General features: G+C 40.4%; 1 protein-coding gene across 1 annotated transcript in view; it reads right to left on the reverse strand.

Moving 5' to 3' along the window:
• The window catches only part of UHMK1 (U2AF homology motif kinase 1), a 27,563-nt gene extending 26,850 nt beyond the window's left edge, over positions 1-713 (reverse strand). Inside the window, exon 1 of the mRNA XM_003785756.2 lies at positions 270-713. Coding sequence (XP_003785804.1) covers positions 270-537 — 268 coding nt within the window. The 5' untranslated portion in view covers positions 538-713. The remainder of the gene's footprint in view (positions 1-269) is intronic.
• Positions 714-14,696: the final 13,983 nt, after the last annotated feature.

Here is a 14,696-nt window from a genome sequence, read left to right on the forward strand (position 1 = left end):
CCAGAAAAAATATTTCTCTATGCTAATAAATGTGGTATTCTCCGATGAGCCCCAAAGCAAAACTGAACTTACTGAGCATCTACTATGTGACATCAGGCAACGCAGATCACCAACTCCATCCTCCCGCAGACAGTAATAAAGTGAAAGGGGAAAGGGATAGGGTCCTAGATCAGGCGAAAAAGGGGGCCAGACCCTCAGACCCTCTTCTCCTGCCTAAAGAACGAAAGATGGAGAGCTAGGCGGAAAGAAATATGGGCAACTGCAATTACCGATGTTCCTGTGACCCTGCAACTGCTCCAGCGCCGCCCTCTCTTTGCGGAAACCATACTCCGCGGCCGAGGCCGCAGCCCCAGTAGTTCCTGGCGGCAAGAACTGCTTGAGGGCGCCGGGGGGCGAGCCAGGGTTGCCGCAGCAGCGCACCCGATACACCGAGGCCGAGGAGCCGCTACCCAGGCGGCTCTGTACCTGCCATAGCCGCCCGAAGGCCTCCAGAAACCGCGGCGGCTCCGCGCCCCAGGCGCAGCCGGATCCCGCCATCGGTGCGAGCGGAGGGCACTGACACGGGAGCTGACGCGACGCCCGAGGCAGGCCGGCCGGGCCCGCGGTCACATCCCCGCCCGCCGGACCAGCGGCTTCGCAGGGAGGGGCCTGCAGCCGCCTCACCGAGTCCCGGGACCTCAGGCCGCCATGACACCGGAAGCCGTAGTGCGCACCGTCCCAGAGCCGGATGTGGAGGCAGAGCCTATCCCTACGCGGGCTAGAGAAGGCGGGGCCAGAAGGGGTGGGGCTGGGGTGGTTCAGATTCATTAGGTTCGGAGGAAAGGACAGAGGAAAAGCTTAATTATCCAGTAGTTAGTATTCCGGGCCCAATGGTAACCGTTTGTACAACGTTACCAGAAGCTAAAACTGTTCGTTTTTCTTGTTGAGGCATCTCATAACTGGGAACCCACGAAAATAAAACTCAGTGTATAACGCTCATAAAAGGAATCTCAAGGAAGATACCCGCGACTGGAGGGCAGAGAGGACTCCACCACCCCCAGGCCCATGGTCACTAGTAACCATAATTATAGATGCCCAGACCCTTGCCTAGGCTGCTGCATCAAAGAGGAAAGTGGAGATCTATTAGAATTTTTTATTTTTCACTTGTTTTTTCAATTCATTCAACAAATGTTTACTGAGTAACAAATGTAGCAAATAGGAATCTCAATCTACAAACTAGTGTATGTAATAAATGTACTCTTCTTTTCAATAATTCAACTTTTTCTTTGTCAACCTTTATTTTGATTGGGTGGTAGAAACTTGGTCTCAGACAATTTGTTCCTATCCCCTTTTACTCAGGTTTTGTCCGAGTTCCTAACCAGCTGGAGCGGCTCACATAGTGCAAAGTGGAGAAGTTGAGGTGCTATCTTTCAGTATCATTAAGCATCTTCTTGGATGGTTGCCCCTGAGATGTACTTTATTTCTGTCTGCATAGCCCTTTCAAGGTATGGAGTAGGGAAAACTCTGTACACGCTACTGCTATTTCTAACAAGCATTTTCTTTTAAGTCTGAAGTCCACACCAACCTCATGAGAGGATTCTCTTTTGGAATACAAAAATCAAGTAAAGACAGGCTTTTGTGATTTTGCAGCTACATGACTCCATCTAACTGCTTGTACTGGGATGCCAAAAAAAGTATACACATTTTAAGAGACGTTTATCTATGTATTACTTTTCAAAGATGAATTGAATTATGGTGTATCCATGTGTAGTATGACCTTTACTCCAAAGATGGCTTTAATCAAGTGAATGCCAACTCACCATGAGACGGGCAGGAAAGTAAAAGAAAATGGTGGAAGCAGATTGTTATTTGAGGAGTGCAAGACCATTTTGAGTTTTTCCCCTTGGTTTCCTGACTTAACACACCTTGACTTCTACCTATGGGGAAACTTTAAGGCTTAAAGGATGTGGTTTGCCATAGAAAACCCAGTACTCTAGCAGTACTTGGGGAAGAGCACACACAGGTATACAACTGGACATTCGGGTCAAAGTAGCTCAAGCAATAGATCATCATAATCAGAAGTATCTGGACAATGATAGTAACCACTTTGTGCACCTCTTGTAGTTGCAGTAGTCGAACATGACTCTATTCTTTTGTCATCAGTACATGTTGAGTATTACAATTTTACAACAGTTTTTTTTTTCCTTTCATAAAATGTGTATATATATTTTTGGCACCCTCTGTATAAAGGGAGAAAAAAGTGAGGAAACTGGAGAATGGGAAGGGAAATGAAGAGCATAACAGCTTTAGGTCCTGAACAGAGGGAAAACATGAAACAGAAATGAACTTTGATCAGGACTTACTGCCCTCTTCCACCTTCTTCTTAATTCTGCATGATCTTCAAGGCAAACCAGGTCTATCCTGCCAACATGGGGCCTTCCACTCAGCTTCTCCTCCTCCTGCTGCTTCTCCAGTCACAGGAATGTGAGTCAGGAGCTCCTTCCCAGTAGCCTGACCTCCCAAGGGGTGGGGTGTCCATGTGGGCAGAATTGAGGACTCCATGTTAGGGAGATTAGGGGACCAGGTAGAGAGAAGAGGTTTGGAGACTTTAGAACATGAGACAGAAAGACTAACTAGAGAGTGAAGGATGGGGAAGGAGAGAGGGGAAAAGAGAAACACCTAAGACACATAGAATAATAACATTGTGAAGGCCAGAGTTAGAGGGAATCTGAAAGGCTTTGTATTTTATCTCCCTTGTTTTATAAATGAAGAGAAGATTGGAGAAATAAACAGGCTTTCTGAAATGCAAAGTATTTATATTTTTATTCTCACTTCTGTAAATTTTCTTGTAAGATGACAGATTTCCTTTTCCTCTTTAGTTTTCCTCACTCCTGCTGTCTCTCTTGCTAGATTTTTCCCCCTTCCACCTGGCAGCTATAAGCCCCAAAATGCCAGAGACTCACTTGGAATTGCATGTTCTAAGTGGAAGGAAACTACTGCCCCTCCCTAGTACACTCTGTCTTCTCCTGGGCAGTATCTCTTTTCAGTGGTTATGGTAAACTTTGATCACTCAAGGCTCCATGAGTATTTCTATAACAGAATCCATTTTTTCCTGGTGCTGAAATGTCTATTTTAAGGCTCTTCACGTTGGCTCTCAGGCGAGTGGATCAGTCAGTGGTCTGTCACACTATTTCTCATCTTTTGAATCCCCACATCCCCATTGATGTCATCAGCAGCTCTGGAAAGAAGTTTAGCTGGCTCCTTTGGTACTTTCCCTGTAAGTCTAGAGATGAAACCCTGGCTCAGACTGAGACTAAATTTAATTTCCCACTTATTAATTAATTAATTTCCCAGCTCTCCCACTTATTGTCTAAGCCAATCAATAAAACTTTCTTGGCCAAGGTTTCCTTGGCTAATTTTAATATGGGGTAAAATGGCAGTTATAATTAGATAAAATAACAAAAGTAGGCTCATAAAAGGCCTGCCTTACTCTGAGTTCTTAATAAAATTTGTGCCTTTTGCCTATTTCTGTTATTCTATGGTTGGACTTAGCCCATTAGAACAGAATGTAAACTTCTCATCATTACTCCTGCTTAGGAGCAAAGATACTACAGATGATTAATTGTGTTCTCTGCCAGGACTTGTAAGAATTTCTTCCATATGTTCTGTCTCCTTGTAGTGTCTGAGGGTCCTGGATTGTATTTCCTCTCTTGTCCAAGTTTACTTTCCTTCAGATGGAGGAGGATAACGTGGTGTAGGAGATTCATCCTATAGGGCATAGGCCCTTTTGGGATAGGAGGGGCTGGCTGTGAAAGGAATTCCACCATCTCTAGACATTTGGATTTGGAATCTGATTGGTCTGAAAGCTGCTAATGACTCAAAAGACCTGAGAAGACTTTGTTTAGTGCCTTGGTTCCCTCTTACTACAATGGAGAAATTATAGTCACTAAGGGCCTACTGCCAAGTTCCAAATCCCTGCAGAAATATCCTCCCAAACTTTTTTTCTTCTGGGAAGATGCCCAGTAATGGGATTGCAGGATGGGGAATCTTTTTGTTTTCTGGTTGAAAAGGGGTGGCTAAAAAAAATAGAGACATAGACACCTGGAGCTGAATAGAAAACCATGAGATGAAGCTAACATCTTACAGCCACCTAATCTTTCATAAATCAAATAAGAACATACACTGGGGAAAAGAATCTATTCAGTAAATGGTGCTGGGAGAACTGAATAACCACATGTAAAAGACTGAAACTGGACCTGCACTTTTCGCCACTCACTAAAATTGATTCAAGAAGGATAAAAGACCTAAATCTGGCTTGGCACCTGTAGCATAGTGGTTACAGCACCAGCCACATACCCTGAGGCCAGTGGGTTCAAATCTGGCCAGGGCCTGCTAAACACCAATGACACAAAAAACAACTGGCTATTCTGGCAGGTGCCTGTAATCTCAGCGACTTGGGAGGCTGAGGTAAGAGAATTGCTTAAACCCAAGTTTGAGGTTGCTGTGAGCTGTGATGCCACAGCACTCTCCCGAGGGTGACATAGTGAGACTCTGTCTCAAAAACAAAACAAACAAACAACAACAAAAAAAGGCCTAAATCTAAAACATGAAACAATAAAAATTGAAGAAAGTGGGAGGAAAACACTTGAAGGTATAGGCCTGGGAAAAGAATTTATAAAGAAGACTTCAGTGGCAATTGCAATAGCAGCAAAAATAAACAAATGGGACCTAATTAAACTGAATAGCTTCTCTACAGCTAAGGAGACAACAACCAAAGCAAATAGACAGTGATCAGAATGGGAAAGGATATTTGCATATTATGAATCAGAGAAAAGATTGATAACTAGGATCTACAGAGAACTCAAATTGAGCAACATAAAAAGAGCCAAAAATCCCTTATATCAATGGGCAAGAGACATGAATACAACCTTCCTAAAGAATACAGATGAATGGCTAGCAAACATGAAAAAATGCTCACCGTCCCTAATTATCAGAGAAATACAAATCAAAGCCACCCTGAAATACCACCTAATCCCAGTGAGAATGATTCACATCACAAAGTCTCAAAGCTGCAGATGCTGGCATGGGTGTGGAGAGAAGGAAACACTTTTACACTGCTGGTTGGACTGTAAATTAATACAATCTTTTTGGAAGGAAGTATGGAGAACCCTCAAAGAACTCAAACTATACCTCCCATTTGATCCTGCAGTCCCATTACTGGGCATCTTCCCAGAGGGGGGAAAAATCCTTTTATCATAAGGACACTTGCACTAGACTGTTTATCACAGCTCAATTTACATTCTCCAAAATGTGGAAATAATCTAAATGCTCACCAACCCAGGAATGGGTTAACAAGCTGTAGTATATGTACACCATGGAATACTATTCAGCCATTAAAAAGATGGAGACTACAGATCTTTTGTACTAATTTGCATGGAGGCGGAACACATTTTTCTTAGTAAAGCATCATAAGAATGGAGAAGCAAGAATCCAATGTACTAATTTTGACATGAGGACAATTGATGACCTAGTATGGGTAGGGGAATGGGAGAGCAGGGAGAGGGAAGGAGGGGTGAGGGGAGAGGGTCACACAATTTGGCACACTTCTTGGGGGAGGAACACATTTATAAGAGGGACTTTGCCTGACAAATGCAATTAGTATACCCCGGATCTTTGTACCCTCAATGTATCCCCAACAATTAAAAAAAAAAAAAGAAAAGTGATGGCTAAGAGGGACAACTGAGTTACCCACTGGGTCTGATACTAGGTCTACCTAGGACCTCTCCTTGGCCAAACATCACAAGAGAACTAGGCAGATCGCCTGAAGCAGGAGCTGCAGCATCAGAGCTTAAAGAAGAATAGAGTGACCTTGGAGAGAAAGACTAATCTGTGATTACAAATGAAACATTGTTTGAGAAAAGAAGTAGGCTAAATGTATAGAGCACTTACTGTGAAGTGTTTCATTGTGAGAGGCCCATGAAAAACAATAGGTTTTTATTAAAACTGTATGAAATCATTGTTCCCTATCTATAACCCTATATTACCCTTTAAAGTTATCTTCCCAAATGAAGCACAGCAAAACTTAATAAAGAGGGCTTTTTTTTTTTTTCAAACTACGTTGGGGTCAAAAGCCCAAAAGAATAAATTGAAGGAATAGAAAAGGAAAAAAAAAAAAGCAACTCAGATAATTTAGATATGGGTATGGTTAATTATGCCTTTTCCAACTTCATTTCAATCGGGATAGAACAAGGTAATGTGTGGGGAAAGAGCAAGTAGGTCTAATAGTATTACAGAAAGACTTATCCCATAAGCTACTAATTAAAATCAATCTGACCTTGATCTCTTTGGCCTGGAGAGATTGAAGATTCTAGGGAAAGGAGCGTGGGGTCCCAAATCCAGAAAGGTAGAAAATACTAGCAACTTCAAACTATTCATTCATTTGTTTACTCATTCCCTATTTTGATAAATATAAACAACTAACTAGAATTGCCTGGGAAAATAACTCATAGTCTAGGTCGGAAGATGAGATTAAGGAAAATAATACAGTTGCAAAACTTAGAGCAAAAGAGAAAGCTCATCATTTGAATTTGGAGAGAGTGATGAGAAGATGATGTGGGAAATGTCATGTGATGAGCTGAAAAATGTTGGACAGCTCCAAGATTTTCCATTAAGGTAGAGTGAAAGGAGAAGACATGGGGGTTAAAAGAGAGTTAAAAGAGTTAAAACTTCTCAGTGAGAAGTTTTGTGGCAGGTGCCTGTAGTCCCAGCTACTAGGGAGGCTGAGGCAAGAGAATTGCTTGAGCCCAAAAGTCTAAGGTTGCTGTGAGCTATGATGCCACAGCACTCTATCGAGGATGACAAAGTGAGACTCTGTCTCAATAAAAAAAAAAGGAGATAAATAAAATAAGAAATAAAATAAAATAAATTGAATAGCACATATCTATTTTGAAGTTTGATTTGAGACTGGCTCTTAGATAACTTTAAGTAGGCAACTGTGCCCTTGATAGGCTGTAAGGAGGAGGCTGGGTCAGGAGAGGGTATGTCTCAATGTTACTCTTGTCAACTGGGTATAGGAAATTGTCCTGAGAATTGGACAGTCTCAGATTGGCACTTTGTTGGTCTCTCAAACTAAATATATAAAACTATACTCCTGATCTTCTTCCCCACCTCTGGGGGGAAGAAGAATGGAAACTGTACCCTTCCAGATGCTCAGATCAAAAACCCTAGAGTCATTCCTGGCTTCTCTCTTTCTCTCATCTTCACAATATACTCAGACTCCAATATGCTTTTTTTTTTAAAATACTACCTTCCAGTGAACAGCCTGTTCTAAGCTTTCATAGCCTCTGCCTAGATGATTGAAATGACCTTCAAGTGGCTTCTACTCCCACCCTCCCACAGTCTATTCTCAACACTGGAGCTAGAGTGATCTACACAGAGCAGAAGTCAGGCCAGGTCATGCCTTTGCTCCAAACTCTCCATCTCACCGACAGTTAAAGTCAAAGTCCGTAAACTGTACCATGAAGCTGTCTCTAATTTAGATCTGTCTACCTCCCCAACCTCACGTCCTCCCCTGCTCCTGACACACCAACTTCCTGATTGTTCCTCAAACACACTGAGCAGCTGCTCAAGGAGGACACCTGCTGGTTCCTCTGCCTAGATCAGTCTTTCCTCAGATATCAACATGGCTCATTTTCATTTCTTTTGAGTTTCTGCTCAAATGGCATTGATTGGTGAAGCCACATTTATATAACTTAGCAACCCCCGACTTCTCAGACGCCCCTGCACTCCTTATTTGCTTTTGAGGCTTTACATATATATATATTAGATTCTCCTTTCTAAAATGAGGGACAAGTTTGATTTTGGTTTGTTCACTATTGCATTTTCAGTGCTTGGAATAGTGTCTGGAACCTATTGGACACTAACTGTTTCTTGAAACATTGCCTATGTTTTAGGCAGCAACAGAGGCCCATGAATAAAGAGAGCATGACACTGAAGAGGGGAAAGTGGACAAGCCAGAAGATCAAGTTTAACAGAAGGCATTGTCTTAAGGAAGAAAGACAATTAGAGAATTGAGGAGGGGCGGTGCCTGTGGCTCAAAGGAGTAGAGCACCAGACCCATATACCAGAGGTGGTGGGTTCAAACCCAGCCCCGGCTAAGAACTGAAAAAATAATAATAATGATAATAAATAAATAAAAAATAAAAGAGAGAGAGAATTGAGGAGGGAAAATAACAGAGAAGAGGTGAGTAAAATCTACCGCCTTATAAGACTAACAGTGCTTGACCTATTGCTAGGGTCACATGAGAACATGTAAGGGCCCCAAGGTAAAGCTCAGTGTGCTTATGAGTCAGGGTCAATATTTGGGGCTTTGTTTATTTCATCTCCTCCCACTACCCTTTGACTGAAGTGAGAATTTTCACAAGCAAGACACAAATGACAGACAGTGTAGCCAGAGGGTTGGGTGGCAGTGGATTGGCAGTCTCCACCTAGAGTCTCAGCTCCAAGACAGTCCCTAAGGTCCCCTCTGGAACACCAGTCTGTCCTTCCCATCTTTAGGGGGAGCACCATGTGTAGGACTATTGCTACAGCGCAAAGTCTTCCCTGGTATAGCAGGATGATGGATTGTTTTTTCATATTTGTTTTCTCCTCTGTAATAATTCTTTATTCTTTGTAGGACTAAGCCACTGGTTTGCTATACTACTGTTTGCCAGTTCAGGCAGAACATCTGTAGCATTTGAAGGGAGAACCCAGGACCATGGCTCACCCTCCGTAGGATCCTGGGACCTTAGTGTTCTCCTAGGCAAGGAAACCTTCAACTGGCTTTTTCTAATCCTCAGTCCCGGACCAATATTGTTTTGTATAGGATTGGAGGACACTAGGTGATGAAAGCTGGGAAGGAAAAGAGAAACAAAGGTAAAAGGAGGCAGAAGAAAGTGGTCTAGGCAGAAGGGCATTTATTACAACATACTGCGTTCCTCCTTTTCTTTCCCACCACCAGCTGACACTTAGAAAAGCTGCTGTTCACAGACTTTTGAGTGATGTGGAATTCTCAACCGCTTTGCTCTGTTCGCCCCCTTCTGGTGGGAGTGTTAATAAACTGTGATAATCCAGAAATCGCATGATTGGTTATAGGGCGACTGAGAATTATTTGTACTTATAAAGGCTTTGCTTTTATTCCTAATTCTGAAATAATGGAAATCACAAAAGAAATGTATAAACTCAAATTATTTTAAATCATCACTTGTTACTGTTTTATTGATATCACAAACCGCATCGATTACTAATTTGAATTAAGAGCGTCACTATCCTTTCAAATTGCTAACAGTACTTCCTCTGAAAATTTCACTTTCTACTTATGAATTATTTTTCTGATTCTTCTAGCCTGATAAATGCCTTCATTAAATCCTTTTTGTTTCATGAGTTCATGGGTGACATCAAGCTAAATTGCTTGCTAAGTTACCGTGTTTGGTTATAACATGCTACTGTATATTTTGACACTTTTTTATGTGAAGTCTCCTAATTTTTTCATTTGTTTAGATTTACAGGGTAGAAGTACAGTTTTGTTACATGGTGGTGAAGTGTACTCATCACCTGAATACTATACATTGTCCCCAATAGCTAAATTTTCCTCCCTCACACCCCTTCCATCCTCCCACCTTTGGAGTCTCCCATGTTCTTTTTCCTACTCTGTACAGTGATGCATACATATAGTCTATCTTTCATCTATAAGTGAGAACACGCAGTATTTCATTTTCTGTTCCTAAGTTATAAACTTAGGATAATGGCCTCCAGTTCTATCCAATTTGCTACAAAAGATGTTCCTTTTTATGGCTGAATAGTATCCCATGGAGGGGGAGAGTGTCATATTTTTCTATCCACTCATCAATTGTTGGGCATATGTTGGTTCCATAACTTTGCTATTGTGAATTGTGCTACAGCAAACATATTAATGTAAATATCTTTTTGATATAATGCCTTATTTTCATTTGAGTAGATACCCAGTAGCAGGATTGCGGGAATTCTCCACACTATTTTCCATAGAGATTGTGCCAATTTACATTCCCACCAACAATATATAAGCATTCCCTTTTCATCGTGTCTGCACCATCTATTGTTTTATAACTTTAATAATGTTCATTCTGACAGGGGTCAGTTGGCCTCCCCTGTGGTTTTAATTTGCATTTCTTGGATGATTAGTGATACTAAGCATGTTTTCATGTGTACATTGACTATTTTCATATCTTCTTTGGAAAAATGTCTGTTCGTGTCATTTGCTCTTTTCAAAGAGGTTATTTGTTTTGTTCTGTTTTGTTTGAGTTGTGTGGATTCCTTATAGATTCTGGATATTATTCCTTTGTCAGATGCGTACTTTCAGAATATTTTCTTCCATTCTGAAGGTTGTCTATTTACTCTGTTGATTATTTCTTTTTGTGGGCAGAAGCTTTTTAGTTTAAGTCCAATTTGTTTATTTTTGTTTTATTGCATTTGCTTTTGGGAGCTTAGTCATAGATTTTTTGTCTAGGCCAATAACAGAAAAACTTCTCTAGAGGATTTTTTTCAATAATTTTATAAGTTTGGGGTCTTACCCTTAAGAGGATTCTTCTACAATTTTACAGATTTCAGGTCTTACACTTAAGTCTTTGATCTGTCTTGAGTTAATTTTTGTATATGGGGAGAAATAGGGCTCCAGTTTCATTCTTCTGCTTATAGCTATCCATATTTCCTAGTGCCATCTTTCCCCATCGTATGCTTTTGTCTGCTTTGTCAAGGATCAGCTGGTTGTAGATATATGCCTTTATTTCTGGGTTCTCTATGATCTCTATCTCTGTTGATCTATGTGTCTACTTTTATGCAAGTGCCATGCTTTTTTGGTTACTACATACCATGGTAATATAACTTGAAGTCAGGTAATGTGATGGTTCCAGTTTTGTTGTTTTCGCTTAGTATTGCTTTAGCTATTGGGATTCATTCTTGGTTCCATATGAATTTTAGGATTTTTTCCTAATTCTGTGAAAAATAATATTGTTATTTTGAAAGGAGTTGCACTGAAGCTATAGATTGCTTTGGGCAGTGTGAGTTTGAAAAGGGACACTAAGAAAGGGACTTTCAAGGGGGATGGAAAGAAAACGTAGCCTGCTAAACCAGGAAGTCTGTAGAGCCTATAAGAATGTGGGTAAGAAGTAACCTAGGTAACCAAAAGCCAATAGAAAGAGACCATCAATGACCACTAGGAAAGGAGATGCAGAGGGGTCAAAGAAAGTTTTGCAACGAATTTCAAAAGGACACAGTATTTATACCTCTGCACTGCCTTTTCTTCTCCATCTCCCTCACCCTTTCTCCTTGAGAGGACACACTTCCAACTCTTTGGAAGAGTTCTAAACTTTCTCTTTGTTCTTCCTTACTAAAATCTCTCTTTGTTACCCTGAAACTCGTGTAGGTTACTTTTGCCTCTATCCACACTACCGGTGCTGCTTCAGAAAGTATTGGTGAGATTTTGGCAAAGAAACAACATTGGTGTGCAGTGGACAAGGATAAATTTGCATTTCACCTACTCCATATCCCCATCCTAATGAGGAATAACAACAGCATTTAAGGGAAAAAAAAAATCCTTGAATTTGATAAGGCTGAGCAAAAGGCAAGGAGAATTTTTTCCTTTCCCTAAAAGAAATTTTGCTTCTCTCTTACTAAAGCATTCAACTATTTCTCCAAGTGAGAGCAGGGCAATTCCCAGGTCTGAGCTGCAGTTCTTAGCACCGTGTGTTAAAAGACCTACCCTTGATTTCCTGGCCTATCAGGACCCCAGTAAACTTTTCTGTTGCCCAACGCTCTGGGCTGCAGCCACACTCCAGTAAGGTCCATCTCAGCCTTGTCTGATGGGGGCACTTTCCAAATTCTTTGTTTTCTCCATGGATATTCTTTCCCTTCTCCTTATAGTTGGTACTACTTTCTGTATTTCCCATTCTTGTATTCTGTGGAATATTCTTTTCTCCCATTGTTTAACTACCTTTTATTACCTAATAATTTTTTATATTAATTTTTTCTTGATCAAGTGACTGGTGTGGCTTTTGACTCCTACCTAGACTTTCACTAATACAGAAAAGATGAAGGAGGAGTGTAGCAGCCCGTGCAGCCTATGGCTAAGAGGAGTGAGAGTTATAGGAAATACCTGTCATGGAACACCTTGGTGAACAGGGCATGGAGAGAGATTTAGTTCTAACTAGCAGGAGAGCTCGTGAGATGAGAGCATTGGTGAATTGGCAATCTCTACACCTCTGGTGTTGAGAAGCATGAGATCAGCCTTATATTAGGCTGGAGGTGAAGTCAGTCAAAAAAGCATGCGCATTCTATCATGGGCACTTTTACTCTGACTCTGTCTCCTCTCCTGCCTGCAGAACGCCAGCATGGCATCTCTGCTGAAGATTACCAAGCTCTACTAAAGACTAAGACCTATCTTTTCTAAGAAGTCTGCTTCTCTCTCTCCCTCTCTTCCTCTCTCTCTCTCTTGTAGATAGCCCTCAAGCACCTAAGACAAACTGTTCCTGAGCTAGGTAGCTTAGCAGTCCACGTCCAGAACCTGCCTAAGCTGGGCCTGCGACCTGGCCAGTCCTGGGCCCTGAGAAGTGGTGTCAGAAGCAGATCCTGACAGAGGAGGCTAATTACCTTTGAGATCAGCTTTTCTTAATCTTTTTACCCTTGAACTATTTTTTAGGTCTCAAGGAAACCACACATTAAAATGATAAAATCTTTGGCTTATACTAGCAGTAAGTTGACAATTATAATGGTCAATGTTATTCAGTAAAGAATGCTGGTTTTCCATAGATCTGTTTATTTTGGTCAACTTTTTAGTGTACTTTTTGTGTGCCTCTCCCTCCTACAAAAGTTAACTCTAATCAAGTCATTAATGTAGGTAGAGAAAAACTCAATTTTTCCTTTTTTTAAAATGCCCTCAACTTGGCTCAATGCCTGTATCTCAGAGGTTAGGGTGCCGGCCACATACACCGGGGCTGGAGGGTTCGCACCCAACCTGGGCCTGCTAAAACAATAATGACAACTACAACAAAAAATACCCAGGCATTGTGGTGGGCGCCTTTAGTCCCAGCTACATGGGAGGCTGAGGCAAAAGAATGGCTTAAGCCCAAGAGTTTGAAACTGCTGTGAGCTGTGAAGCCATGACACTCTACTGAGGGTGACATAGTGAGACTTTATCTCTAAATAAATAAATAAATACCCTCAACATTTTTACCTTACCCAAGTGGGCTACTCTTACCCATGTAATAAATTTCTACCATGTAAAATGCTAATGAGGTATCTATCATGTGGAATATTTCATGGGCAAGAATAATTTTCCCTTTATTTGAAACTAATACTGATTTTATAGCCAAATAGGTAGTTAAGCTTAGCCTAACTCTCTTAAAATCAATCTCTCTTTTCTCCTAATACATTTGAAAAATTTCTAAGGCAGACAATAAATTTCTATTAAATACATGACAAGCTAAAATGGGTTTGATTTTACTTAAGGTAAACTTGGTTGATTTAAAGGCTGTGCTCATTTTTATAACACTATTCATAACATAAAATTTTATTAACACTGAGTCTTAAGCTATTAAAACCATAGAAAAAAGCAATATGAATAAAAATCTGTTTAAGATACCATTTTATATGATACAAAAGAAAACATAATCTCACTGAGGGATATAAACAGGCTTAAATATAACACAGTGTAATAGTTACAAAATCATTATATATATGTATCTGTTTCTTGCATAAAAATATTATTTTGGGCCTTTTTTGTCTCCACTAGGGTGGCCCATTCTTTGTCTATGGTGCATCTTGCTGGGTAAACCTATATCTTTCTCTCTCTCAGTAAAGTCTGTTTCACACTTGAAAAAAAAAGTGTTACTTTGAAACTAAAATAAAAGAACAAAATTCTTTAATGTGAAAGCCTGTGCTCATTTTTTAATACACAATGATTAGAGTTGAACTTAAGATAAGCATGTATAGATTTCATTTTCAAATAACATGAGATAATTTCTGCCCTTGCTCTTGATACATACTATGCCAGAAGAAAGCATTCTTACCTGTGTAAGTAGTTTAAAAACTGCAGAAAATCTTCATTTATTTATTTTTTATATGAATGGTAGGATACTCTTATTTTACCAAAATCCAGAACTTGAGGCAAACCAGTAAATCTCATATTTGGGGTTTGATCAGACTGTGTCTTACAAAGCTCTTTCTTTTCTCTCAAAGCCAAGAGGAGAAGATTCAGACAATAAAGGTCCCTGATTGAGACATACGCCTGGATTGAAAGAAGAAAAAATGCTGTCCATTATTGTTCTGCAGTTCTTGCAGATTATTTTTAAGAAGACTTAAACCTCACTGATTTCTTTCCACACTTCTAATCCCAAGCTGTGGAAATAGTTTGACATTTCCTTTTACAATGTAATTTTTCCAGAGATTTTCTTTACTCATTCATTCATTGATGGAAACTTAGGTTGATTCTGTACTATTGTAAATAACGTTGCATGCACATGGCAGTGCCATTGTTTTTCCTGACATACTATCTCACTTTCTTTGGACACATACCCAGTAGAGGGATTGCTAGGTCACGTGGTAGTTCTATGTTTAATTTTTTGAGGAACATCCAGACTGTTCTTTCACAACAGCTATACTCATTTACATTCCTACCAACAGAACACATCACTGATTTTTAAAGTAGT

Source organism: Otolemur garnettii, unplaced genomic scaffold, assembly GCF_000181295.1.
Source record: "Otolemur garnettii isolate 467f Iridium unplaced genomic scaffold, OtoGar3 scaffold00016, whole genome shotgun sequence".
Lineage (NCBI taxonomy): Eukaryota > Metazoa > Chordata > Mammalia > Primates > Galagidae > Otolemur > Otolemur garnettii.